At 41.4% G+C, this 24,805-nt stretch overlaps 1 protein-coding gene across 1 annotated transcript in view; it reads left to right on the forward strand.

The window, feature by feature from the left end:
* The first annotated feature begins 1,474 nt into the window (after positions 1 to 1,474).
* The window catches only part of LOC139161565 (sterol O-acyltransferase 2-like), a 31,398-nt gene continuing 8,067 nt past the window's right edge, over positions 1,475 to 24,805 (forward strand). The window contains exons 1-12 of the mRNA XM_070740866.1: positions 1,475 to 1,566; positions 3,896 to 3,954; positions 4,470 to 4,597; positions 4,825 to 4,881; positions 5,646 to 5,753; positions 10,317 to 10,599; positions 11,835 to 11,910; positions 12,953 to 13,034; positions 13,223 to 13,268; positions 14,351 to 14,480; positions 22,159 to 22,256; positions 23,975 to 24,073. Coding sequence (XP_070596967.1) covers positions 1,476 to 1,566; positions 3,896 to 3,954; positions 4,470 to 4,597; positions 4,825 to 4,881; positions 5,646 to 5,753; positions 10,317 to 10,599; positions 11,835 to 11,910; positions 12,953 to 13,034; positions 13,223 to 13,268; positions 14,351 to 14,480; positions 22,159 to 22,256; positions 23,975 to 24,073 — 1,257 coding nt within the window. The 5' untranslated portion in view covers position 1,475. The remainder of the gene's footprint in view (positions 1,567 to 3,895; positions 3,955 to 4,469; positions 4,598 to 4,824; positions 4,882 to 5,645; positions 5,754 to 10,316; positions 10,600 to 11,834; positions 11,911 to 12,952; positions 13,035 to 13,222; positions 13,269 to 14,350; positions 14,481 to 22,158; positions 22,257 to 23,974; positions 24,074 to 24,805) is intronic.

Here is a 24,805-nt window from a genome sequence, read left to right on the forward strand (position 1 = left end):
CATTTCATTTCATTTCATTTCATTTATTTTATTTCATTTCATTTCATTTCATTTCATTTCATTTCATTTCATTTCATTTCATTTCATTTCATTACAAATCTAAATAATAAATAAATAAATAAATTTTATTAGATTTATAGGCCGCCCTTCTCTTCACAGACTCAGGATGAATTGCAGGTTCAGGAGCAGTAGCCTCCCAAAGGTTGCTGATTTTTGTATTATGAAGAGAAGTTTTACAATGAGAGCTGAGCAGAGACTCTTAATTGAAGCCTTGGGAGAGTGAAAAATGGCCCAGTGGGCCTACCGGAAGTTTGTTTCAAATTTCTGGTAGGCCCATTGGACCTATTTTTTTCCATCCACAGGCTCTGGAGGCTTTCCTAAAGTCTGGTGAGGGCAAAAATGACCTCCCCCACCCTCCAAGGCCAAAAGTCAGCTGGCCAGTGCTTACATGTGTGTTGGAGCTGACATAGCGGCAATGCCTCATGGGCCCTCAGAAATGGCTCTGCATGACACCTGTGGTATGCATGCTCACCAGCACGGGTATAGAGAGTGATAAGAATAGTTGATAAGATTATAGGAAGCTCACTTCCTGTTATTCAGGATACTGCTTATAAGCGCTATGTGTTTAGAGCTCAAAATATTGTTTAGACACACACACACACACGTTTCTATTGTTTCCTTCTGGGAGGAGGATTTTGTATCCCCAACAGTACTTTGCAGGCAATATATTTCTTGTGATATTCCAATGTGTTGTTGTTGTTACTTTGTTATGCCATTGTTTATTGTCAATCTGTGAGAGCTTGTATGTGGCCCACTCTCTTCAGCTACCTTTTAGAGACTGCATCAGCTTTCTGTTGATGTCTTCTCAATTCTGGCTTTGCATGTGTTGGGGGAAATGCAGCTGAATTACAATGTTTGACCAAGAAAGTCTATTCTTGAATATTCTCAAATCATAGGACCTGGGAAATTAATACCTCCTTTGCACAGACTCTCAGGTGGAACTTTTTCAGCTCTAAGAAATAAATATTTGCTAATTTGATTCAGAAAACAAAGCAGTACGAATATTGGAAGATCTTGGAACCCTGGTTCCATTACAACTCTTCTCTAAGTAAAGTTGAGCTGAAAATGTGTAACTTGCTAATCAGGGTAAGGAACCTTTGCTATTACTATGTTATTTCAGTTATTTATTTGTTTATGTTTATGTTTATGTTTATGTTTATGTTTATGTTTATGTTTATGTTTATGTTTATGTTTATGTTTATTTGTTTATCTATCTATCTATCATCTATCTATCTATTTATTTATTTATTTATTTATCTATCTATTTATTTATTTGATTTGTATGCCACCCCTCTCCGTGGACTCACTGGTACATTTAGGAACTGCCTCCAGAGGTTTTATTTCCTCCCCTGGTGAATTAGTTATCTGGGCTAGAGTATGAAATTAGTCAAAGAGACTTTACTTTCAGAACCATTATGGACCGAAGAGAAATGAGCGATGGAGGCATAAGGCAAAGAAGCTCTCAGGAGCAGACCAGGAGAGAAGAGGAAACACAATTACTCAATGGTAAGGAGGCATTTAAGGGGCATGGATGATATAGTTTGTTGTACAAATGGAGGATATCTTTGCCATGGATAAATTATCTGGGGATTTTCAATTAGGCTTTGAAATAAGGTAGTACTATGCAGGTATTAGCATTTTGGGAGCCGCAGCAAAAAGCCTTATATTTATTAGAGAGTTAAGTAATGCACCCCCTGCCCCCCAAATGTTTGGAGTTCAATGCCAAGAATTTCCTGACATTTTGAACTCCTGCTAAAAAGCTGCAGAACCTGTAGTAAAAAGAATAGTATATGTTGCATGTATTCTCCTTGATACAGATATTTATAAAGTAAGTGTAGGGATGGAAGGGATTTTGGAACAGGAGCTGATCAAATGTACATTAAAGGAAGAGGGAAATAGAGGGAAGTTGCATCAATGTGGTTCTACAGAAAGGATGGCAGATGCAATCTTTAATCATTTCCAGATGTGATGGAATGTGGTAAGGAGTTGGATTCCAGGAGTGAAGAGTTGCATTCACAAAGGGGTAAGGAGACAGTTCAGTCCAGACATTATGTGTTACGTTCTTACAAGAATCAACTGCAGACTCTCTGCGTAAGTAACGGTTCTTTTATTTAGAAACGGAAGGTAACAGTTCACAGAAAAGGAACAAGACAACAACAACATGGCCGTGCCTGGCAGCTATATATATCTCGGGCTTCCAGGCTGAGCCAACCAATCACCTTGCAGTATTTTCCCGCCCAAGGAATATGGGGCGGGTACAAGGCCTAACTGTCCTCTGGACACAACATTATGTGTGAGAGAAAGAGGCTGAAGACAGCCCTACCCTAATAGTATATTGTAGATGCAAATAGTAGAGTCCAGGGTTTGGCATGATCACATTACATATCTGAAATAATAAAGAACTCAGCTGGGAAGAATCGCTGCATGACATTCTTGGTTTTGGGCCTGGCAGCAGCCTATGAAATGGGGCAGGGAGGCAAGCATCTGATAATGATTGATTCACACATCAGTAAGAAATAATATAGAAAATTGTGACAAAAATTAACCAGTTACAAAGAAAACATTTGGAAATTTTCATCACAAGATCGTAACACTGTTGTTAAGTGAATCTGTCTTCCCATTGACTTTGCTTGTCAGAGGATTGCAAAAGGGGATCTAATGACCTTGATACACTACAACCATCAAATACAGGGGTCCCCAAACTTTTTACACAGGGGGCCAGTTCACTGTCCCTCAGACTGTTAGAGGGCCGGACTATTAAAAAAACTATGAACAAATCCCTATGCACACTGCACATACCTTATTTTAAAGTAAAAAACAAAATGGGAATGTACTATTTAGAGGGGGGGGGAGAAGTCTGAAATTCATATATGTTTATGTTTTGTTTTTAATTTTCTTTTGTTAACATCTGATTGTAGGTTTTCTTGGCTTATAGAAAAATGTATAAAGAAAGAAGGAAGCACTTTGGCATAATGGTTAATAAGTTAGAATATAATTGGTGTACTTTTTGAAGGAACATTAAGGAGGGAATTTAATTAAAAGAAAATGAATGTAACTGGATGACAAAATTAGAAAAAAAACTTTTCCAACTTTTTTGATGATTGATATTAGTTACTAACAAAATACTGCATTTTATTCATAGAAAATTAGATGGAACACTGTGTTGTGTCACTCCCCCATGGGCCAGCCAGATAAATGTCCTCAGTGGGCCACATGTGGCCCGCGGGCCACAGTTTGGGGACCGCTGATCAAATACATGTTCAAATTTTGATCCCATGCCCAGGGGGATGCTGCAATGGGTATTAGTGTGCAAAATGGTCATAGGTCACTTTTTCCAGTCCCATTGTAACTTCAAATGGCCACTAAATGAATGGTTGCAAGTTGAGGATTACCTGTACTACATTCTAATATTTGTCAGAGGTATTGGCAATATGCTTTCCTCCATATCTACTAAAATGATATAGTGTTTTTTTTTTTGCTGCTTTACGTGATCATTAAGGAAAATAGAATTGTGAGATAAACACAGACTTCTAGATCTGCTGGTTAAAAGAGATTATTATAGTGTAGAAATCTGTTTTTTTAAGCTGCAAAACTGAATAAAAACATGCTGTAAAAAATACTTCAGAAGCCTAGTAGAGATAGTTTATCAATCCCAAAGGAAAGAGAATGCAAAGAATGGGGAAACAAATGATTGAAATTTGGAATCGTAATTTAGAACCAAAAACTCTGTAGAATGGGAAGATTTATGTCTAATCCAAGCAATGAACTGACTTCCTCCATTCGCCACATCATGTCAAATCATGTTTTTAAAGTGAAGCTGTTTCTAATTCTCTAGAAGAAGCTGAACCCCTGGAGAAAAACACTGCCCACATCGAAGGAAAGGGACACTTGGAGGTAATAATAGATATTATAATAGGTAATAATAAAAGCAGGAGGATGTTAACACTAGAGAAACAAATATTCACCCTAAATGATGAATTACCAGGAATGATGGAAATGGTCAGTTCTATTTCTCCAAGGTCACATGATCTCTATCGTTGTCATAGAAAATTAAGCCCTGTACGTTTATTAAGCTTTCTGGGCAAGGAAGCTTCTGTAACAGATCAAAGAAGGGAAACAACTGGACAATGAGTAAGAACACACAGTTATAGCTAGTTGGTTGAGGAGAACTGGCCACTGCACAAGGCAACCTTAGTTGTGATTAGTTGCTGTGGGCTCTCTGCAATTTACCTCATGATGTTCCTACTGTAAATATATTTATTTCTATAAAACTCCAATTTCGTGTCTGCATGTCTGATTCCATTTGGACATAATCTGTGCAATTCCCTGACAGTGTCCATCACCTAAATGCATTCTAGGAATCTATGAAAGGCCCAGACATCATTAAATTCCCTCTGTTTTGTTGGTAGGTAATGAAGGCGAAGGTACTACAACAGATAAACAATCAACTGAGTGATCTCTTAGACAAGACTTTGGAAGAAGCAGCACATTCCAGACCCCAGCAATTGAATATGGTCCCAGCAAAGAAGCAAAGCAGGTGGAAGAGGTTCCTCGCAATTGATTGTAGAACAGGGATGGGGAAAATAGAGTCATCAGACAGTAGTGGCTCAATGGCCTTGAAACAAAGATGAGCGTAATCAAAACTGACTGGAGTAAAATCTTCAGGGACTTCTTTAGCTTTACCCACCCATCCCCTTCTCAGAGGTGAGAAGGGTTTAGGGAGAGATATTAAATTAATATTTGCTTTGAAATCTTATCTTGCAGAGAGAAGGAAGAGCTACTGAAGAAGAAAGTCTTTGTCCCTCAACGGTCCTTGGTTGAGTAAGTATGCCTGGCCATGATATGAACAAGACTTAGTCAGAGGGACAATGTACAAAGTAGCCAGGATCTCTAAGGCCTCAGGTTCCAAAGATGGCCTTGGGCACATGACTGGTATTCCACTGTTGATGAAGAACAAGAGTTGGAAACAGCCAAATAAGAACTGAGCTCCATAGCCGCACAATGCTAAGATTCTTTGGTGGGTGCCAGGAGAGTATAAAAAGAATAGATACTGCAGATAGGAAACAAAATGAAGTATTTTTGAAAGGGTTAGTTGATTAGCACAATATTACAAAGAGTTATTACTAGCAGATTAGAATAAGGGTGTTCGTATTATCAGCAGACATTAGTTTCCTGCTTGGTCCAAGGGTTCAATTGCAGTCATATGTTGAGGACTACCTGTATATAGGGGTGGGCTGCTGCCCAGATGGTGGGGAATGCAGTGTGGTAGCAAAAATGGAGTTCCACCCCAGAGCACCCAATTTGCACTGAAAGTTGAAAGAAAATGCAAAGCATTCTGCATAAACCACGCCCACAGTGTGATAGTAAAAATTTTGGTAGCCCTTCACTGCCTCTACATCATAAGAGAGGAAACATTTCTCCCAGCCATTTGAATGTTATTTCTTTTGTACAAGTGAAGCTACAAGGTTTTGCACAGAAGACTAAATGAAAATCTATGGGTCCCAGGTCTTGATCAATGATCTCCAGCTGCCCATCGCTCCCAACATCTGTTACTTACTTGCTGGCAACTTGTCTCTCTTTTACAGCACGATGCTGGAGGTGGAACATTTCCGCACAATCCATCACATATTTGTGGCCATGCTCTGTATCTTTGTCCTCAAACAAATCAGTGTGGATTCCATCGATGAAGGACGGTATGTTTCGAAAGAGTGGGTGGGATAGAAGGTCTGTCTTCTGAAGTATGATAATTCTGGGAATATGATGCCATTTGTTTTGTGCTAAGTGACACAGTAGTAATCCTCACAGCATATTCACCTAATCTTTAAATATAGATTCTCTTTTGCAGCAGAGGCGGAGTAACGACACGGACACAGAGCTGGATTTAAACTGGCTCATTGTTATTAATTAAATTAGCATAATTTATTAATTAAATTAGCATAAATTTAATTAAACCTAACAAGGACCCACAGGGTCAAACAATTACTTCCGGGGCGGAAAATGACGTCAGAAAAACTTCCGGGGCAACTTATGGGCGTAGCCCCATGCTGATCCAGGTGAAGGGACACACCCTCACCTGGATCCCAGCCATGCCCCTGCATGTGGGAGGTCTCGCCGTCTAACCCCTGCAAGGGGATAGAAATGGGCGAGACCCAAAGACAGGTTCCCCTCAATTGCTCAGATCGAACTAAAGGCACTATGAGCCCTTGGAGAGAACCTGCCAATCATCGCCAAAGATGCCCAACGGAGAACACGCAGTTGCTAAACACCACCCAATTTCTGCCCCTAGCCTGCCAACCCAAATGACCAAAGGTAAGCCAATTAAACTAACCATTCCCTAACCATCCATCTGTCACCACAGTATGGAATAGGCGAAAAAACGGTCGCAGAAAATACTGAGACCGCCAAAAATTCCTATTCGGCCCCCTAAGGGTGGCCCACAGTGGCACACTGAGAGATAGGTAGGGCGGGTGGGTGTTTGCCTGCTCGTTGTCGGGGCAAAAAGGAGGCACCAGGCCTGCGCAGCCTCTTTTATAGGGCTGGCAGGCTGTGCCCCCTGACGACATCATCGGCCTGAGCCGATGACCAAAGATGGCCGAGATCTCGCGAAATCTCACGAGATCCCGGCCTTCAAAATGGCGGCTACGCTGAGGGCCATGTCTTCCTGGCCCTGCGGCAAATCCGGGCTGGGGATAAGTCACCGGCCGCGCATTTTTAAAATAGAGTTTATTAATTTTCCATTCTTTTCTTTAAAAACAGTACTGCAATTGTACAATAAGTAATTCTGCATTGTTGCATTGGTGCATTTGTTTCTTTTGAGCTTCTTCACCTAATATAGATTCTCTTAAGTTCTCATCTGAAGAGGCAGGAGGAAGAAATGTAACTAACATCTCTTTATTGCAAGTAGTGTGAATCCAGCATTAATAATTTCCAGATGCTATGGAATGTAGTAAGGAACTGAATTTCCAGGGGGGAAAGGGTTCATTCACAAAGGGGTAAGGAGACAGTTCAGTCCAGACATTATGTGTTATGTCCCAAGGACAGTCAGGAAATATGGGCTGTCCCCTTATCCTAGGTGGGAAAATACAGAGTCAGGATTGGCTGGCTCAGCCTGGCAGCCGAAAATATAAATAGCTGCCAGGCGCAGCTATTGTTGTTGTTGTTATACTGTTCCTAGAGTTGTCCCTTACTACTGTAATTGTTCCCGTGCCTGCCAGCCTCTTCATTGATCAGATTTTACATTATGTGTGAGAGAAAGAGGCTGAAGACATCCCTTCCCTAATATTATTCCCTAATAATAGTATTATAGATGCACAATTGACCTCTTCAGGTTCCTAAGAGGCCAGTAAGGGGTGTACATAAGTGCACTGGTGTGCCTTTCCAATTGTCCAATTGTCTTTCCTTTCTTTCGCCTATCATATGTATTCTCTTCCTTTCATATATCCTCTCCTCTAAGTTCACTTTTACCATTATATATATTACCACATGTCTGTTTTTCTTCCTATGTATTTGTGTATTGGACAAATGAATAAATAAAAATAAATAAATAAATACCAGAATCCAGGGTTTGGCACGATTTTGTCTAGAGACCTGAAATAATAAAGAACTCAGCTGGGAAGAATCACTGCACATCACTCTTAATAGACAGCAGCCTATGAAGTGGGGCAGAGAGGCAAACATCTGATAATGATTGATTCACACATCACTAAGAAATAATATGGAAAATTATGACAAAAAAGTCAAGAGTTATGTATAAAGACCAGGTGTGCCTTTAATATTTGTCCAGAAATGCTAAAGTTCATCTTTCAAAGACAAAACAATGCAAGCATTAGTTAAAGCAGTGTCTCTCAATTATTTTCTGTTACGCCCCCTTAGAAAGAAGTAAACATTTCTTCCCCCCCTCCCACCGGGACAATTGTTTGCAATATTCAGCACATTTTCACTGAAAAAACTTAAGCAGCTTATCAGTGTGATCAGGGTGTAATGTGTTTAAGTGATGCCTTAATTTATTTGGTTTCATGCCGTCTGCTGCCAACATTTTTAAACACAGTAAACATACCGGTCTTTCCTCCTCTCCCAACTGTAGTCACAATGAAGCCAAGTGCTATATACGTTTTGTCATATTTCCTCATTCTAGCTTTCAGGAGACTTAGTATGTCTCAACATCTCCATCTCTCTCCTCCTTTCTTTTCATCCCTGTTAAATATTTTTCCATGATGTCTCTTAAGGGTTTGTTATATACACTTCATATCTCCTGCTCTGTGCTGTGTGCTATTGTTCGGTGCCAAAAAACCCCTACTTCCTGTGGCAAAAAAAGCATGTTCCCAGGGTCACATGCCCCCCGGCATCACTCTGCGCCACCCCAGGAGGCCTCGCCCCACTATTTGAGTAACACTGAGTTAAAGGGAACAAGGAACATCTTAATTAACTAGTTGCAAAGAAAACATTTGGAAATTTTCATCACAAGACTGTAACACTATTGTTAAGTGAATCTGTCTTCCCCATAAACTTTGCTTGTCAGAGGGTCACAAAAGGGGATCTAGGGAGCTCAGTATATTGCAACCATCAAATACATGTTCAAATTTTAATGCTACTTTACATGGTAATTAATAGAATTTTAGGATAAACACAGACTTCCAAATCTGCTGGTTAAAAAAAGTTATTACAGTGTGGAAATCCATCACATATTTGTGGCCATGCTCTGTATCTTTGTCCTAAAACAAATCATTGTCGATTCCATCAATGAAGGATGGTATGATTCAGCAGAGGGGCAGGGTACAAGGTCTATCTTCTGATGTATGCTAACCCTGGCAATATGATGCTATTTGTTTTGTGCTAAGGGACACAGTAGTAATCTTAAGAGCATATTTACCTAATCTTTAAACTTAGATTCCATCCAATGTTTAACAATTTTGGGTCCCTACAGGGAACATAAACATGCTGCATCTCCTCCCTCTTCTCAGCAGATGACAGCCGGGCGGTGGCTTTCACGGTGTTCGGCACAAATGCCGAACTAAAGCACAATTTTTTAAAAAAATTCGGGTTCGGGTCCGGCATGCCGAACACCACAAAATTCGGTACGGACCCGAATTGTGCGGGTTCGGTTCGCCCTACACTAATTATAACCATAGATGCTAACTGAACATTGACATCTACTGGCTAATTAAATAAATAATACATTCTGACATGTACAGTATTCCAAAAAGGATGAAGCAGATCAAGGAATGGTTCCAATAGAAGATAGAAAACCAAGTTCACATTCACAGTCAGAGAGATAATTGGGTTGCATTGGGTCACTTTGGATTAGTAGATCAATCTCCCAGCTTTCACTGGGGATAAGATTAGGAGGAAATTACAGGTGTTTCACCTTGAATTTTCAAAAGTGAAGATTTACAGGGAATAAACAAATGTCTAAACTATAACCTAAGCTCCACATGAGCTGTAGACCAGCTGAGTAGAAAGCTCAGGGGGACGTGCCAAAAAAAGGATTAGAGTTAGACATTATCCTGACAGCAATGTTGAGTAATGTTCCTAATATGATAGATTCTTCAAAAACCTTACAATCCTCTATTCTTGAAAAATTTAAATTCTGCTATACTGTAGACCAGGGGTAGGCGAAGTTGGCTCTTCTATGACTTGTGGACTTCAACTCCCAGAATTCCTCAGCCAATCATGCTAGTTCAGGAATTCTGGGAGTTAAAGTCCACATATCATAGAAGAGCCAACCTTCCCTCCCCTTGCTGTAGACCTTTATGTGGGACCAATATTTAAGGATGAGCAATAATTGAAATTTTGATTGTTATGAAACAAACATTATGAAAAAAAACCCAAGGTTATGAACAATAGCATTTAGACTTATATACTGCTTCACACTGCTTTACAGCTCTCTCATTTATAGAGAGTAAGCATATTGCCACCAACAATCTGGGTCCTCATTTTACCGACTTTGGAAGGATGGAAGGCTGAGTCAACCTTGAACCTACTGAGATTCGATCTGCCAAACAAAATGAGGGGTTTGGTCATAATTTTTTCAGTGGGAGGTGGGTTTTTCCTTCATTCTAACTCTGTGCTGACTATTTTGAAGAGTTCATGGGAACTTTCATGAATTTACTTCCTCAAAATAGCAGGGCCAATCCCTTTCACTTGTCAGTAGTTATGTCACTGAATATTGGGGATAACCCAGAGAAAGTGCTTATTTGAAAAATCCTGATCTTTTGGGCAACATCCTTAGAGCTCTTTTTCTTCTTTGTCTTCCACAGTCTTGTTTTGGATTTCGAGCTCTTTATCGTTGGCTTTCGACAGCTGCCCACAGCACTCTTTGCCTGGCTCTGCATGTTCCTCTACACCTTATTTGTGCCCTACCAGGCCCTGCAAATATGGTCAGGCTGCTTGAAGATGACCAGGTTCCCCAACCTCTTGACGTCCACCTTGGTGTTGCTGATGCTCATCTGCCACATTGCAGTGATGTTCATCTTCCCCATCTATATTGTTGTCTACTGTAATTTGGGAATTGCCTCCCGTATCATTGTCCTCATGGAGAAGGTATGACACTGGGGCAGCACAAAGAAAGGGGAAAAGTGTTCTTAAAGAGAAATGGGAGAAGCTAAGGTTGAACTTTGAAGTGAGGTTGGACTTTTGAAGGAATTCTGGTTGACCCAGAATATCAACCAGTATGGAAAGTATAGATAGCAGCAAGCGCTAGAAAGACCTCCTGTAGCATAAATTTTTTCTTCCATACACAGGCCATATATTGAAGACTTGCCAACCTCATTCCAGGTTTAAGGCACCTTTCTCCTGTCAGGTGTCCTCTGAATGGTCTGGGCAAACCCCAAATAGAGTTATTAAAGGTAGGACAGGTGAAAGATATATATTTTAAAAAATCTTGTGGCAGAACGTATGGTCCTTAGCAGCCATCATCATGAGTCGGTCTTTTCCAGGTCCCATCAACTAGACAATGTAGTTTGGCAGGAGCTAGGGGAAGAACCTTCTCTGTGAGGGCTCAGGCCCTCTGGAATTAGCTCTCCCTAGAGATTTGCACTGCCCCCACCATTCTCGCCTTCCATAAAAGTTTAAATTATCTGTGCTGCCAGGCTTGCTGTGTGAATGGGAATGAATGATTTTAAGTGTTATTAGAGTTTTTAAAGTTTTTAGCTGTATTAATTAGCTAAAAACTTAGCTAATTTAGATATGTAAAACTTAATTTAGATATGTATATTGTAAATTGTTTCAATATGTTGTGAGCCTCCACAAGTCCTTGGAGAAGGGCGGCATAAAATATATATGTTTCATAGATTTTCATGGGTACAGGTACGAAGGTCTTGACATATTCAAGTTTCTTCCCGTGTAAGTTTCAGAGATTTCTGGTGACGTTTCGATGAGATCCCACTCATCATCATCTTCATGAAGGTTTTATTGTCCTTGTGCTAGGGTGAACAGAGCGAGACCTGGGCTGCCTTCCCTCTATAAATATTGGTGGGTGGGTGTGGAATGCTGGCTCAGCAGCTGCAAGCTGTTTTGAAACTTCCTGGTGAATCAGTGAGGTAACCCAGTATATATAGACGGAAGGCAGCCCAGATCCACCATGGGAGCATTTGAGACCTCTTAGATCACCCCATTCTGTTTAACTAAGGGATGCGATTCTTTTCTTTGAATTTCCACAAGAATGGTACCAAAGGCCAGGTAGGTGACATAGCAGAATACTAAAGGCCTCTGCAAGAATATCTACAATATGACTCAACTTCATACTGTTTTCTTGTTCATCTCCATCTCTGGCATAGATGCGGCTCCTGATGAAAAGCTACTCATTTCTGCGAGAATCAATGCCGCCTCTTCTCCATGCCAGGTACCAAATTGGTGAGTTTGACTTGAAGGATCTTAGTGATGATTACAAAGGCTACAAGTCACCTTCATCATCCCCCAACTGATTTTCCACTGATTGCAGCATCTTAATTGTACCATAAGATACTCATGCAACCACTGGCCTCTGCATACTAATTGCTATCACAGACTTTCTCAACCTACAGAACAGTTGGATTAGATTTTCCATTTGCTTGTCAGTGATTGGGTATGGTAGATGTTGTAAGTAGATTTTAATTATAGCAAAATAGTAAGAGAAGTTACATGGATGAAAAGCCAAGGAAACCTCTTGCCTGGATCAAGAATTATTTCTCCATATCTGTCAACAAATCACAATTTCTCCTATTTGGCAGACTTTATTTTGCATGAAGAGGTGCAGAACATAGGTGATTTATTTATTTCTATATTTCTCTTTCTTATCAGAATACAGTGCAGCTCAATTTTTTTTAAAAAAAAATCTGACCTGTAGTGCTATATTTTATTGATTACATTTTTTCTTATAAATACCCATGTGAACATGTGAAATAGAAGAGTTCCTTGTTTGTTGCTTTTGTATACCAATAAAGACGTATTTCTGCATCTTGGATCGCACCTTTAGTACAATTAGTACAATTATATCTTGTGCATAAGATGTATGTTAATGAGATGAGCCATGGTAGCGCAGTAGTATTGCAGGCTAATTCTGCTGAATGCTAAAAGTTCTATTCTTGCCAGCTCAAGCTTGGCCTTCCATCCTTCCAAGGTCAATAAAATGAGGACCAAATTGTTGAGGGTGATATGGTGAGTGTGAACCACTTAGAGAGAGCTGTAAAGAACTGTTAAGTGGTATATAAGACAACTATTGCTGCTGCTATTATCATGCATTCATAAAGTTCTGCATTCTTCTTGCTGAAACAGTGTGCAGATAGAAGATGCTTACACTTGAGTACCACAAGTTCTCCAGGACAACTATTTCTTCAGTGTATAATACAAATTGCTGTCTCTGTACTGGTCCCTGTATACTTCCAACTTTTCTTTTGTTTCTTTCTCCCCACTCCAGGGAATGTAAGCTGTCCTGAATTCTCAACCTACTTATATTTTCTCTTCTGCCCTACTTTGATCTACAGAAAGAGCTATCCAAGGTAACTTCTTGCATATCGTCCTTGTGTTTCTGTGTGCCCCCCTCCATTTCTTAGCTATATCAGAAAAAGGGTGGCCAAAACAGGCTTTTGGATCTACGGCCCATGCCCCCAGAGCAATGGTGTAACCAAAGAAAAGGAAACTACTCTGTTATCACATCTCAACCCTATCCCTGCTCCTTTCCTTATAGAGATCCATACATCCGCTGGAGTTACGTCATCCAAAAACTGGTTGAGGTGAGAAAAACACATTAATTTTCCATTGCCTAATTGGTTTTATCTGGTCTTTCTATGGATTAGAAATGTGCTTGGGGATTATTGAATTTTCCCTTGAGATTGAGCTGATCTGGAAACCCTAAGGCAGTCATGGTGAACCTTTTTTTCTTTGGGTGCCAAAAGAGCATGGGCGCATGCTATCATGCATGCTCGAGTGCCCACACCCATAATTCAATGCCTGGGTAGTGCAAAAACAGCTTCCTCAGCCCCCGCCCCCCAAGGCCCTCTGGAGGCTGGAAATGGCCTGTTTCCCAACTTCTGGTGGGCCTAGTAGGCTCATGTCTTGCCCTCCCCAGGCTCCAAAGGCTTCCCTCAAGGCAGGGAAGGGTAAAAGCACCCTCCCCATCTCCCCGGAGACTTTCTGGAAGCCAAAAATGCCCTCCCAGAGCATCTGTGTGAGCCAAAAATCATCTGGCTGGCACACACATGCATGTAGGAGCTGACTAGGACAACTGCTGGCGTGCCAGCAGATATGGCTCCGTGTGCTACCTGTGGCATCTGTGTCATAGGTTCGCCAATACTGCCCTAAGGGGTCTTAGTTGGCCAAGGTAGTAAATAGCAATAATTGTTTAAGAAGCGCTGGGTGACTAAATGCGGCTATTTAAAGTTCTCTAGCCTTGAGTGAACGAGTTATAACATTTGTCCTGAGTCATCTTTCGTGCAAAAAGTTCACTTCCCTAAGAAAAGTGCAATTTAAAACTTTAGATTGATGTACATATTTTCAAATGTTTCACACAAGAAAGGAAAAGGAAAAAGGGGGTTGAAAGAGAGCAGAGTTGATGGAACTTAGAGCTGGTCAGGAAATGAATGGTACAGAAATATATGTGAGATTGACTAAAACTAAACAGAAGAGAGGCTGGTGTGGGAGGAGACCATTTGGGGATTGTAGGTTATTAAAATGGCAGCCAAATCCAGCTTCTGAGATCATAGACCAGTAGAAGGTTGTTATTAGTCATAGCCAAAGGCTGGCAACCAGTATGCCTTCCCAGAACACTGAGATGTCAGTAGATCATAATGTAGAGTACTTTCTCTTTGTCCCATAGTTCCTGGCGTGTATATCTATTCTGCATTTCCTTATGAAATACCACTTCATCCCTCACAGCATCAACATGCACAAACAGCCGTTCAACATGAAAATCCAGCTGCTTGCCATCTTTGATTTAGTAGTACCCGGTATGTTGAAATAATTATGATTTCACATTCCTGTAATAGGATTATGCAATCAGGTTGACTTGTAATATTTTTGAGAAAATGAAAGAGAGATGTACTACAGGCCATTCTCAATACACAACCATTTATTTGGGGACCTTCAAAGTTACAGCAGAACTGGAAAAAATTGTAAACATTTTTCACACTTATGACTAAGTGTGATCCCCATGCTCACGTGATCAAAATACATGCCATAAATTCTGGCATGTATGTATGTATGCTTGTATGTATGTATGTATGTATGTATGTATGTATGTATGTATGTATGTATGTATGTATTTGTCAAGCATATATAAGATAAGAAATAAAAGTATAAACATGATTTTGAATATATGAAAAGGATATGAATAAAAATGGACTTTAAGACAGTGACGGTAGGCACATTGGTGCACTTATGCATGCTCTTTAAATGCCTCTTAGGATTGGGGTGAATTGACATTAGACAGTCTAAGGTTAGTGTTTTGGGGGTTAGGAGAAGAAACCACAGAGTCAAGTAGTGCATTCCAGACATTGACCACTCGTTTTGGTAGTCATATTTTCTGCAAACAGGTTTACAGGGTTTACCTTAAGTTTGTATCTGTTATTTGTTCATGAATTATTATGATTGAAGTTGAAGTATTCATTGAGAGGTAGGACATTGTAGCAGATAATTTTATGTACTACACTTAGGTTGGATTGAAGATGGCAAAGTTCTAAGTTGTCTAAACCCCAAATTTCAAGTCTGATGGCATAATGTATTTTATTGCACATAGATGAATGGACAACTGCTCTTGTAAAATATCTCTGTACTCTCTCAATTGTATTAATGTCTGATATGTAGGGCATGTTCCAGACAGATAAGCTGTATTTGAGAATTGGCCTAGCAAATGTTTTGTATGCTCTGGTTAGTAGTACAATATTACCAGAGAAAAAGCTACCGTATTTTTCGCTCTATAAGACGCACCTGCTGATAAGACGCACCTAGATTTTAGAGGAGGAAAATAGAAAAAAAATATTTTGAGCCAAAAAAAATATTTATTACAATAATTACATTATTACAATAACACTGCCCTAGGGGAATTGGGAAAATATACAAACAAGCAACAACAAATAAATAGCTCTAAATATTTTAGAATCCAAAGAAAGGAGAAGGCTGCATTCTCCTCGGAGAGCGTTAGCTTTACGGGCTAATCTCCCAAATACGTCGTGGGAGGGGGAAGAGGAGGAATAATAGGTGGGGGGCTGGGCTGCTGGTGACCGAAGCCTGGATACTCTCTCGTTCAGGCTCTGCTTGGCTGCGGTGGCCAAGCTTGGGAAGCGGGAAAGCCAAGAGCGCCCAGCCATGAGGAGTGCGGGAAGGGAAAGTTAATAAGGTTACCCAAAACAACTGAAGTGAGAACGGCAGCAGCTGTTGTCGCTTCCCCTTGGCTGCCGCATCTCTCCGCCGACCGGCTGCGAGCGACTGGCTGGGTTTTGGGTCTTCGAGACCTCCCCGCTGCCTGGGAAAGCGTTTTTCAAATGCGCTGCTTTCCCAGGCAGCCGGCTTGCTGGCCAGGGAAGCAAGCGATCTGGGACTGTGTGGCTTTGTGCCGTGAGGACAACAACGGCGCCCCACCACCCGTTCCTGCAGAAGCGGCGACGTATGCGCCGCTGCCTTGTGCCTCGTTTCCTCTTCCTGCCGCCGCATTCGGAGCCCGAGAGGGGGAAAGAGAAGAATGGAGAGAGAGCCGCGCGCCGGAGGCGGACGCCGCTGCCGCCTCAACAGCAGCCACGGGAGGGGAGTCACTGGAGCTGCCCCCGGACTTTCCACCAAGCCCAATGCCGCCAGCCCACCTGCCCGCCTCTCCCCGCGGCGGCGGCGGCGGTAGTGCTGCCCAGCTCTCCGGCGTTGTCTGGGCTTCTCCCGCCACGCGTAGCCCAGCAGCTCGCTCCGGCTGGCGGCGGCGGAGGAAGGCGAATGCGGCTTGGAAGCTGGGTGGGGGGCGGAACGTCTTTGGCCACTTAGCTCTTCCTCCGAACGGAAAGCGTGGAGGCTGCTTCTCTCCTCCCATATTCTGCCCCCCTCCCAGCTTCCAAGCCACATTCGCCTTCCTCCACCACCACCAGCATCCAGCTCTTCCTCCGTTTCTCGCTTCTCTACAAAATGACAGCCGGGCGGAGCCTGGCGGCGGCGAAGGAAAGCAAATGCGGCTTGGATATCGCCGCCCCCCCCTCTGCTCCAGCGCCTCCCCCCCTCCCTGCCTGCATCTTCGCTCCATAAGACGCGGCTGATTTTTCATCCTACTTTGGGAGGAAAAAAACTGCATCTTATGGAGCGAAAAATACGGTATGCAAGATTAAGTTAACAGCTCTTAATGTCTTTTTGGCAATGTTGTTACAGTGGGCTCTGGCACTTAGATCTTTAGAAATGAGTACTCCAAGTCCTAGACAAAGTGTGGGTCATCAACAAGATCATGTCCATCTAGCTTTCTTCAATGTCCTGATATTTTTTTGGCAATGTATAAGACTTTGTTGGTTGAGAGTTGAAGTTGCCACTTGTTTGACCAATCTGACAAATAGTCAAGGTCTTTTTGGAGGATGGTAGCATTGTTGTTGGTGTTAAATAGTTTTACATCATCAGCAAGGAGAAAGAAGTTGCAAAGGTCATTTATGTAAAGTATAAAGAGTGTTAGTCCTAAGACGCTACATTGGGGAACACCACTGTTAACTGGTAAGGATTTGATAGAGTGCTTCCTATTTTGACCACTTGCTACCTGTTTGACAGGAAGGCAGCTATCCATTTATGTAAGAGTCCAGAAATGCCATAAGATTTTAGTTTTAGAGGTAGTTTGTTGTGTACCACTGAATCAAAGGCTTTATAGAAGTCTATGTAAATTTCATCTATTGCTTTGCCCTGATCGAGATGTAGAGTCCAAATGTTTTTGCAGTGTAGTAGTTGCAGATTACAGGATAATTTTTATCTGAAACAAAATTATTTGTTGGAGAGGTTGTTTGGTTTTAGGTGAAGGGTAATCGATTGGTTAATAATTGATTCCATGACTTTGCAGGAGAATTTTTTTATGATTTTGAATCATAAAGAGATTGGTCTGTAATTTTCAAATAGGCTGGGTGCAATGTTTCCTCTAATTTTTTTTGGTGTGGGTGGAAAAGTATAATGTCTGAGCAGCACATTTTCATGCCTGGGCATGGATCAGTTAGAAACCCAGTCGTTAAGTGAATCTGGCTTCTCCTCCCCGTCCCCCATTGTCTTTGCTTGAGAGACGGTCGCAAAAGGGGGTCACGTGACCTCAAGACACAGCATAGAAACATAGAAGACTGACGGCAGAAAAAGACCTCATGATCCATCTAGTCTACCCTTATACTATTTTCTGTACTTTATCTTAGGATGGATATATGTTTATCCCAGGCATGTTTAAATTCAGTTACTGTGGATTTATCTACCACGTCTGCTGGAAGTTTGTTCCAAGCATCTACTACTCTTTCAGTAAAATAATATTTTCTCATGTTGCTTTTGATCTTTCCCCCAACTAACTTCAGATTGTGTCCCCTTGTTCTTATGTTCACTTTCCTATTAAAAATACTTCCCTCCTGAACCTTATTTAACCCTTTGACATATTTAAATGTTTCGATCATGTCCCCCCTTTTCCTTCTATCATTTAATGGGCTCCATCCTGGTCTGTGTTCCCCAGGCCCACTGGAAGAACCAATGACTTCTGAAAGAGTGTTAGTGTGGGGGACATTGGGGAATTATGTTACAGAAAAAGAGAGCCAGCACAGAGAAGGGCCTTCTTCTGGGTTACACCAGACCAGGTGTATCTCCCTAGGCTAGGGTATGGGACCCTCAACATTCCTTGCCTCCTTGCTCTGGTGGGTCGAATAGATGTGACAGGTAAGAGTAAGGTGACCAGATTTTAACATTGGTAAAGTGGGACACCATTGACTGGGGGGGGGGTGTCTTGATTTAAAATTTGGTCTAAATTGTAAAAGCCTCTGTAAAAGCCGTCAGAGGCATGCAAGAGTGATTGGTGGTACAGAAATTTGATAAATAAATCAAATCTAGATGATCTTTGCATTTGAGAGTTAAATGTTAGATTTTTTATAAAAAAATTGAAAGAGGTACAGAACAATTAGAAATAGAAAATTGCTTGGGAATCTAAAAAGAAGCATGGATAGAAGCATTCAGAAGAAACCAGAATTTAGGACTTGATACTGGGAAGTTTAAAAACGGCAGCCATATAACCAAGGATGAATCTGGCCAACGTAGTAATAGCTTGTCTATGGTAAGATGTGAACTTGATTTGGTAGTATCAATTCAAACTGGGGATTTTTGCTTTATATTGCAAACTTTACAAACATTTATATTTTTTAAAAAGCTGAGAGGACCAATCTTACTTTATTTCTGTTGCACACTAACTCTCTTAAGATAAACCTACAAGTCTGCCTGCATTGCAAAAATCCCCACGACCATTGCAAAGGGCTTAAATTTCCAGCAGTCATTCGGATATTTTGCAACCCAGATCTTGTCACTTAATTTCAGCAGAATATGCAGGACTGAAGTTTTGGTTGACTAAACTCGTAGTTTCAAATTAAATTTTGCTCTTTCTCTTTCTTTCTTTCTCTCTCTCTCCCTCCTTCCCTCCCTCTCTTTTTTCTCTCTCCCTCCCTCCCTTTCGCTCTATTTCTCTCCCTCTCTTTCTTTCCCTCTCTTTCTTTCTCTTCATTTCTTCCTCTCTTTTTCTCTCTCTTCCTTCCTCCCTCTCCCTTTCTCTCTCTCTTCCTTCCTTTCTCTTTCTATCTCTCCCTCCCTCTCGCTCTCTTTCTGTCTCTTCCTCCCTCTCTCCCTTTCTCTCTCTTTCTCTCTCCCTCCCTCTTTCTTTCTTTCTCTCTCTCTTTCTCTTCCTTCTTCTTTCTCTCTCTTTCTTTCTCTCTTCCTTCCCCCCTCTCTCTTTCTCTATCTTTCTCTCTCCCTCCTTCCCTCCCTCTCACTCCCTTTCTCTCTCTCTCTCTCTCTCCCCCTCTCACTCTCTCTCTCTCTCCCTTCCTTTTTCTTTCTTTCTCTCTGTGGAGCCGGTCAGAGTGCAGCAGCCAACCAAGCACCTGGATGGGCTTCCTCTCAGGGGGGCTGCGGGGATAGTGGGCAGGGGCTCTATGTGCCTCAAAAACTGGGATTTTTGAGATGTTATATCCATGATCTTGCAATTACATTTCACTCTCCATATTGCCTTTTCTTCAGAGTAAAGATTAAGTCTGATCTTTAAAAAGTGTACCTATCAGTACAGTGGGAGTTGCTTCTCAAGAGGCTGTGGCGCCCCCACTAAGGAGAGAGAATGGCTACAGGGGGAGCCTCTCCTGGCATCCCCTCACCGCAAGGCAGGCAGGCAAGCGCTGTGGCAAGGAAGCCAGTCTTGGGAGGGGCAGATCAGGTATGGCCAGTTGCAGCTGTCAGGCAGAGAGAAACAGCACCTGGTCCACTCCCGGGGCAGGAGAGGTAAGGAGCAGCAGTGGCTGCAAAGTTGGAGACTCTTGGAAGAGGGTGGGAGGGAAGAGAATCTTTGTGTGTATGTGAGAGAGAGAGAGAGGGAGGGAGAGGGGGGGAGAATTGGGACATTTTTCAAACGATGCGGGATGCAGGACATATTATTGAAAAGTGGGACTGTCCCTCTAAAAGCAGGACGTCTGGTCACCTTAGGTGAATTTAAACATGCCTGGGATAAATATATATCTATCCTAAGATAAAATACAGGAAATAGTATAAGGGCAGACTAGATGGATCATGAGGTCTTTTTCTGCCGTCAATCTTCTATGTTTCTATGATAGCAATATACAGGTACTTGAGGGGTTGCCACAGAGAGGAGGGGGTCACACTATTTTCCAGGGCACCAGAGGGCCAGAAGAGGAACAACGGATGGAAGCTGACCAAGGAGAGATTCGACCTGGAAATAAGGAAGAACTTCCAGTTGGTCAGAGCAATCAACCCGTAGAATAGCCTGCCAGCAGAGATTGTGAATGTCCCAACTCTGGACATTTTGAAGAGGAGATTGGACTGCCATCTGGCTGGGGAGGTGTAGGGTTTCCTGCTTGAGCAGGGGGTTGGACTTGATGACCTGCAGGGTTACCTTCAACTCAAACAAACCAGCAAACAAATAAGTAAAGTAAGTAAGTAAGTAAGTAAGTAAAATCTGGTCCATTTTTTATTCTGAGCTGGGAAAAAAGATGCAGGAGAAATGAACTGAAGGCAGCTGCAGTTGGAAAAGAGGTCTCTATTTATTTGGTAGCCAGAAACAATAGTGACAAATTGGGGTTGAGAATAGATAGGCTTTTATACAATCTGGGGAGCTTTGAGATTGAGATGCCTGTTCATACCCTTAAATATTTTAATCTAATGTTATTTATTTTAGGAAATTTATATTGATGCCTATTCGCACATGGTAGCCCTAGGGGGCTTTCAGAAATATAAAAAACTCATATATAAAACAATAAAACTAATAAAAGACAATAATGATATAATAAAATAATGCAATAAAATAAAATAACCCCATACCCTGGCAATAGCACATCACACGAGCCATTTAATGTTCCATTCCACTGGAAGAACCAATGCCTCCTGGAAGAGTGTTAGTGTGGGGGGCATTCTAATCTCTGGGGGAATGGTGTTACAGAAAGAGAGAGCCACCACAGAGAAAGGCCTTCTTCTGGGTTACACCAGGTGTATCTCCCTAGGCTAGGGTATCGGACCCTCAACATTCCTTGCCACCCTGCTCTTGGGGGCCAGCAAGAGACAATCCTTCAGATAATCTGGTCCCAAGCTATAAAGGGCTTTAAATGTGACAACTAGCAACTTGAATTGCACCTGGAAGCAAATCAGCAACCAATGCAGCTCCTGCAGTAGAGGTGATGCATGTGCACACCGAGGTCTGCATAAAGCCATGTGGGCTGCTGCGTTTTGCACCAACTGCAGCTTCGGGATACTCTTCAAGGGCAGCACTATGTAGAGCGCATTGCAACAGTCAAGATGGAAAGTGACTAGGGCAGGAGTGACTGTGAGTAGAGTTTGTCTTAATGGCTGTTGCCAGATTCCTATGGGGTCATGTAGGGGTCACAACTGGTTCTATAGGCAAAAGGGGAAATGCAATACCCAGGTGTTTGGTTTGTTTGTGGCAATCTTGTCAGTTTCAACTCCTTGCCTATTGTGCTGCTTATACAGAGCTGCTTACTCCCCTTTGTTTATGAATAGAGGGCCTGGCTTTGTGAATGGATGCAAAATATCCATTCACAAAATCTAGCCTCTTTAGGAGGAGAACATGCCCCCTTTTGTATTTTGTGAGAAAAATCACAAAATACAAAGACACGCAAGTAGAAGAATTATGGCCAAAGAAAACGAAGATAGCACTCATAGTAATAGATGCCATGGGTGCAATCCCAAAACATCTGGAGCACCATTTCAGCACCATCAGCATTGACAAAACCGCTGTCAATCAATTGCAAAAGGCAGCTTTGCTTAGACCAACCATGACCTGATGATTAGGAATCTCAACAGATATTCCACTAGGATACTAACCTAAAACTCTAATTTGATTTGCAGTTGTCTGTCTTAAATTTGTAACAATAACTGAGTTTTTAAATCTGGGAAGAACTGATGTATTTCTTTACCTCTCTCATTCAGGGATAACTGTTCTACTCATGATCTTCTATTTCCATCTGGACTGCTGGCAAAACATGTTTGCAGAGATCCTGCGCTTTGCAGACCGTTCTTTCTACAAGGTGATAACAAGGGGTTGGGGAGGTCTGTATTTCATTCCTCACGGATGTACTTGATTGGTCCATTAGCCATGAAGAATAGTTTGAAAAATTGGGAAAGCATTCTGAGACGTTATGGTTCTGAAAGAAAAGCAAATTTCAACTTGCTGAAACAACTGTACCGAAAAACTTGTAATCAAAATAATAAATGGAGGTTGTCTCTCAATTAGCAACTGTTTGCAATTACAACTATGATGATAAAGTAAAGTTATAATCGCACCTCACATTTACAACCTCTGCAGGTCTGCAAAGCAAAGGAAAGTAGAAGTGAGATTGCAAGCATATTTTATCCATGTTAATTGTTTTAATTGGCTTGCAAAACATTTTAATTTTTGCTTTTATCATATGGCAACAAAGTCACTTCAGGTGAGATGAGCAGCTATGTAAATTTGGAAATAAATAAATTAGGCAAATAAATAATGTAACTGTTTCACTTAATGACCATTTAACAATTTTGTTGCTGCTCCCAATTGTAGTCACTAAATGAAGACTGCTTGTAGAAACAAGTATGTTTAGGGACAAATAACATGTTGATCAAATAACATGTTTAGGGACAAATAACATGTTCTGAAAGAGAACCCATATGATATTTCATTCATGCCCTCTCAATGATTGAAATAAAAGTTTTCATGCCCCCCTTAACCCCACAACCCTTAATCTCACTCGTTCCCTAACACCCTGTATATCTCTTTGCTCTCCCACACCTGCCAGCAGCCACTTATTTTTTTTAAAAAAATTTTTTTAAATTTATTCTCCACATATCTAGTATTACATTACCATACATAAAACATAATATATTTCAACACATATTCATTGCTTTGAATTTGATATATATTCATATCTGCCAGTCTGAACTTCATTGTCTCTCGATTCACTCCTTCTCACTTCCTCTCCCATCCACAGTACTTTCTTACTCTTTCTCTCCCCCTTCCTCTCTTCCCTTCTCCAGCACCTATCACCCTCTTCCCTTCCTACTTCCTCCTCCTCCCTCTTAAGTTTAACCTTCTCTGAGTGAAAATCTCTGTTCTAATAGCTATTTATTATGACAGACTGGCAGTTTGATTCTTTATTCTTCTAATTTTGCCAAGTCCATTATTATATTATTGTTTTTTGATCTTGTATTCAGCTTTATCTTAGGTAATATCATTTATTTAATGCTACCTCCTTGTTCGTTTTGTCATCTAAATTATCAGTGTTACTTCCAACACCCCCCCTTTTCCTTTATTCTTATTCATTTCCTTTTCTAACAAAATTTCTTCTCTAACCAACCATAAAATTTCACCCATATTTTATAGTATTCAGAATCTTCTTTATCTTTCTCATTGTCAGTCTATTCATTTCTGCACAGTCCAGTATTTTCTTCAGGACTTCTCCTTCCGTCAGTATCACATTTAATTTCCATTTTTGAGCATATGCTATCTGGGCAGCTGCCACTACATGTAAAACTAAGTAGGTTTCTTCTTTGAGCTACTTACCTGCCTGATTGGTAGTTGCAATTTCCCACTGGCTTCCCCGCCAGTTTAATGATGGAAATTCTAATCCCAACTCTAACTCAAGAACTACCCCTACACAGACAATCTAGAGAGGATTGTCTCTTTACTTCCCAAAATACAGTGAAGTTCCACTTTCAAGTCTAGCATTTCTGTGATTTTCATGCTCTTTATTTCATTCTCCCTGCCTAGGATTGGTGGAATTCCACATCATTCTCTACATTCTTTCGGTCATGGAATGTGATGGTACACGATTGGCTGTACTACTATATTTATCAAGATTTTCTATGGGTAGGTAAGGCTGTAATGGACTGTGAGAATAATCTTTGGTGGCAGGAGAACTGCAGTCTGGGCAATGGTCAAGGGGAGATGTCTCAGCTCAGAGCAGGGACGGGGTAGAATAACATCTCAGCAGTTATTCTCCAGTTCAGAAAATAAAGGCTGGGATGGGGGAAGTGCTTTCCGACTTGCAAGATTCTATTTCTGTATCCTTATAATAAAAGTACTTTTATTGGTTTACTGCAGTGGTGGGATTCAAACATTTTTTACTACTGGTTCTGTGGACATGGCTTGGCTTGGTGGGCATGGCAGGGGAAGGATCGATAGAGAAATCTACTTATCTTCCCTACCGGTTCAGAAGCACCCACTTTGCTCACACAGGTGCCCCCGTCGCCTGTGCTTTTTCACCCTTTGTGCATGCGCAGAAAGCTTTGCGCATGTGCGGAGGGTTAACAACATGAAAATGGCAAAGACCAGGTAAGTGGGCAGAGCCTCACACTGCCACCATTATTTCTTCTCTGAACCACCAATGGCTACCACTACCGGTATGCCTGGACCAGACCGAACCATTAGAACTTCACCCCTGGAAAGGATACTGTTAAAATCTACATTCCCACCCCAATCCAGGGGAAGGTTACTGAAAAATCCCCATTTCCTCCCAATCAGTTGAGACTTGGAAGGCATAAATGGGGGCAGAGCCAATCAGAGGTGGTATTTACTGGTTCTTCAAACTACTCAAGATTT

This window comes from Erythrolamprus reginae, chromosome 2 (genome assembly GCF_031021105.1).
Source record: "Erythrolamprus reginae isolate rEryReg1 chromosome 2, rEryReg1.hap1, whole genome shotgun sequence".
Taxonomy (NCBI): domain Eukaryota; kingdom Metazoa; phylum Chordata; class Lepidosauria; order Squamata; family Dipsadidae; genus Erythrolamprus; species Erythrolamprus reginae.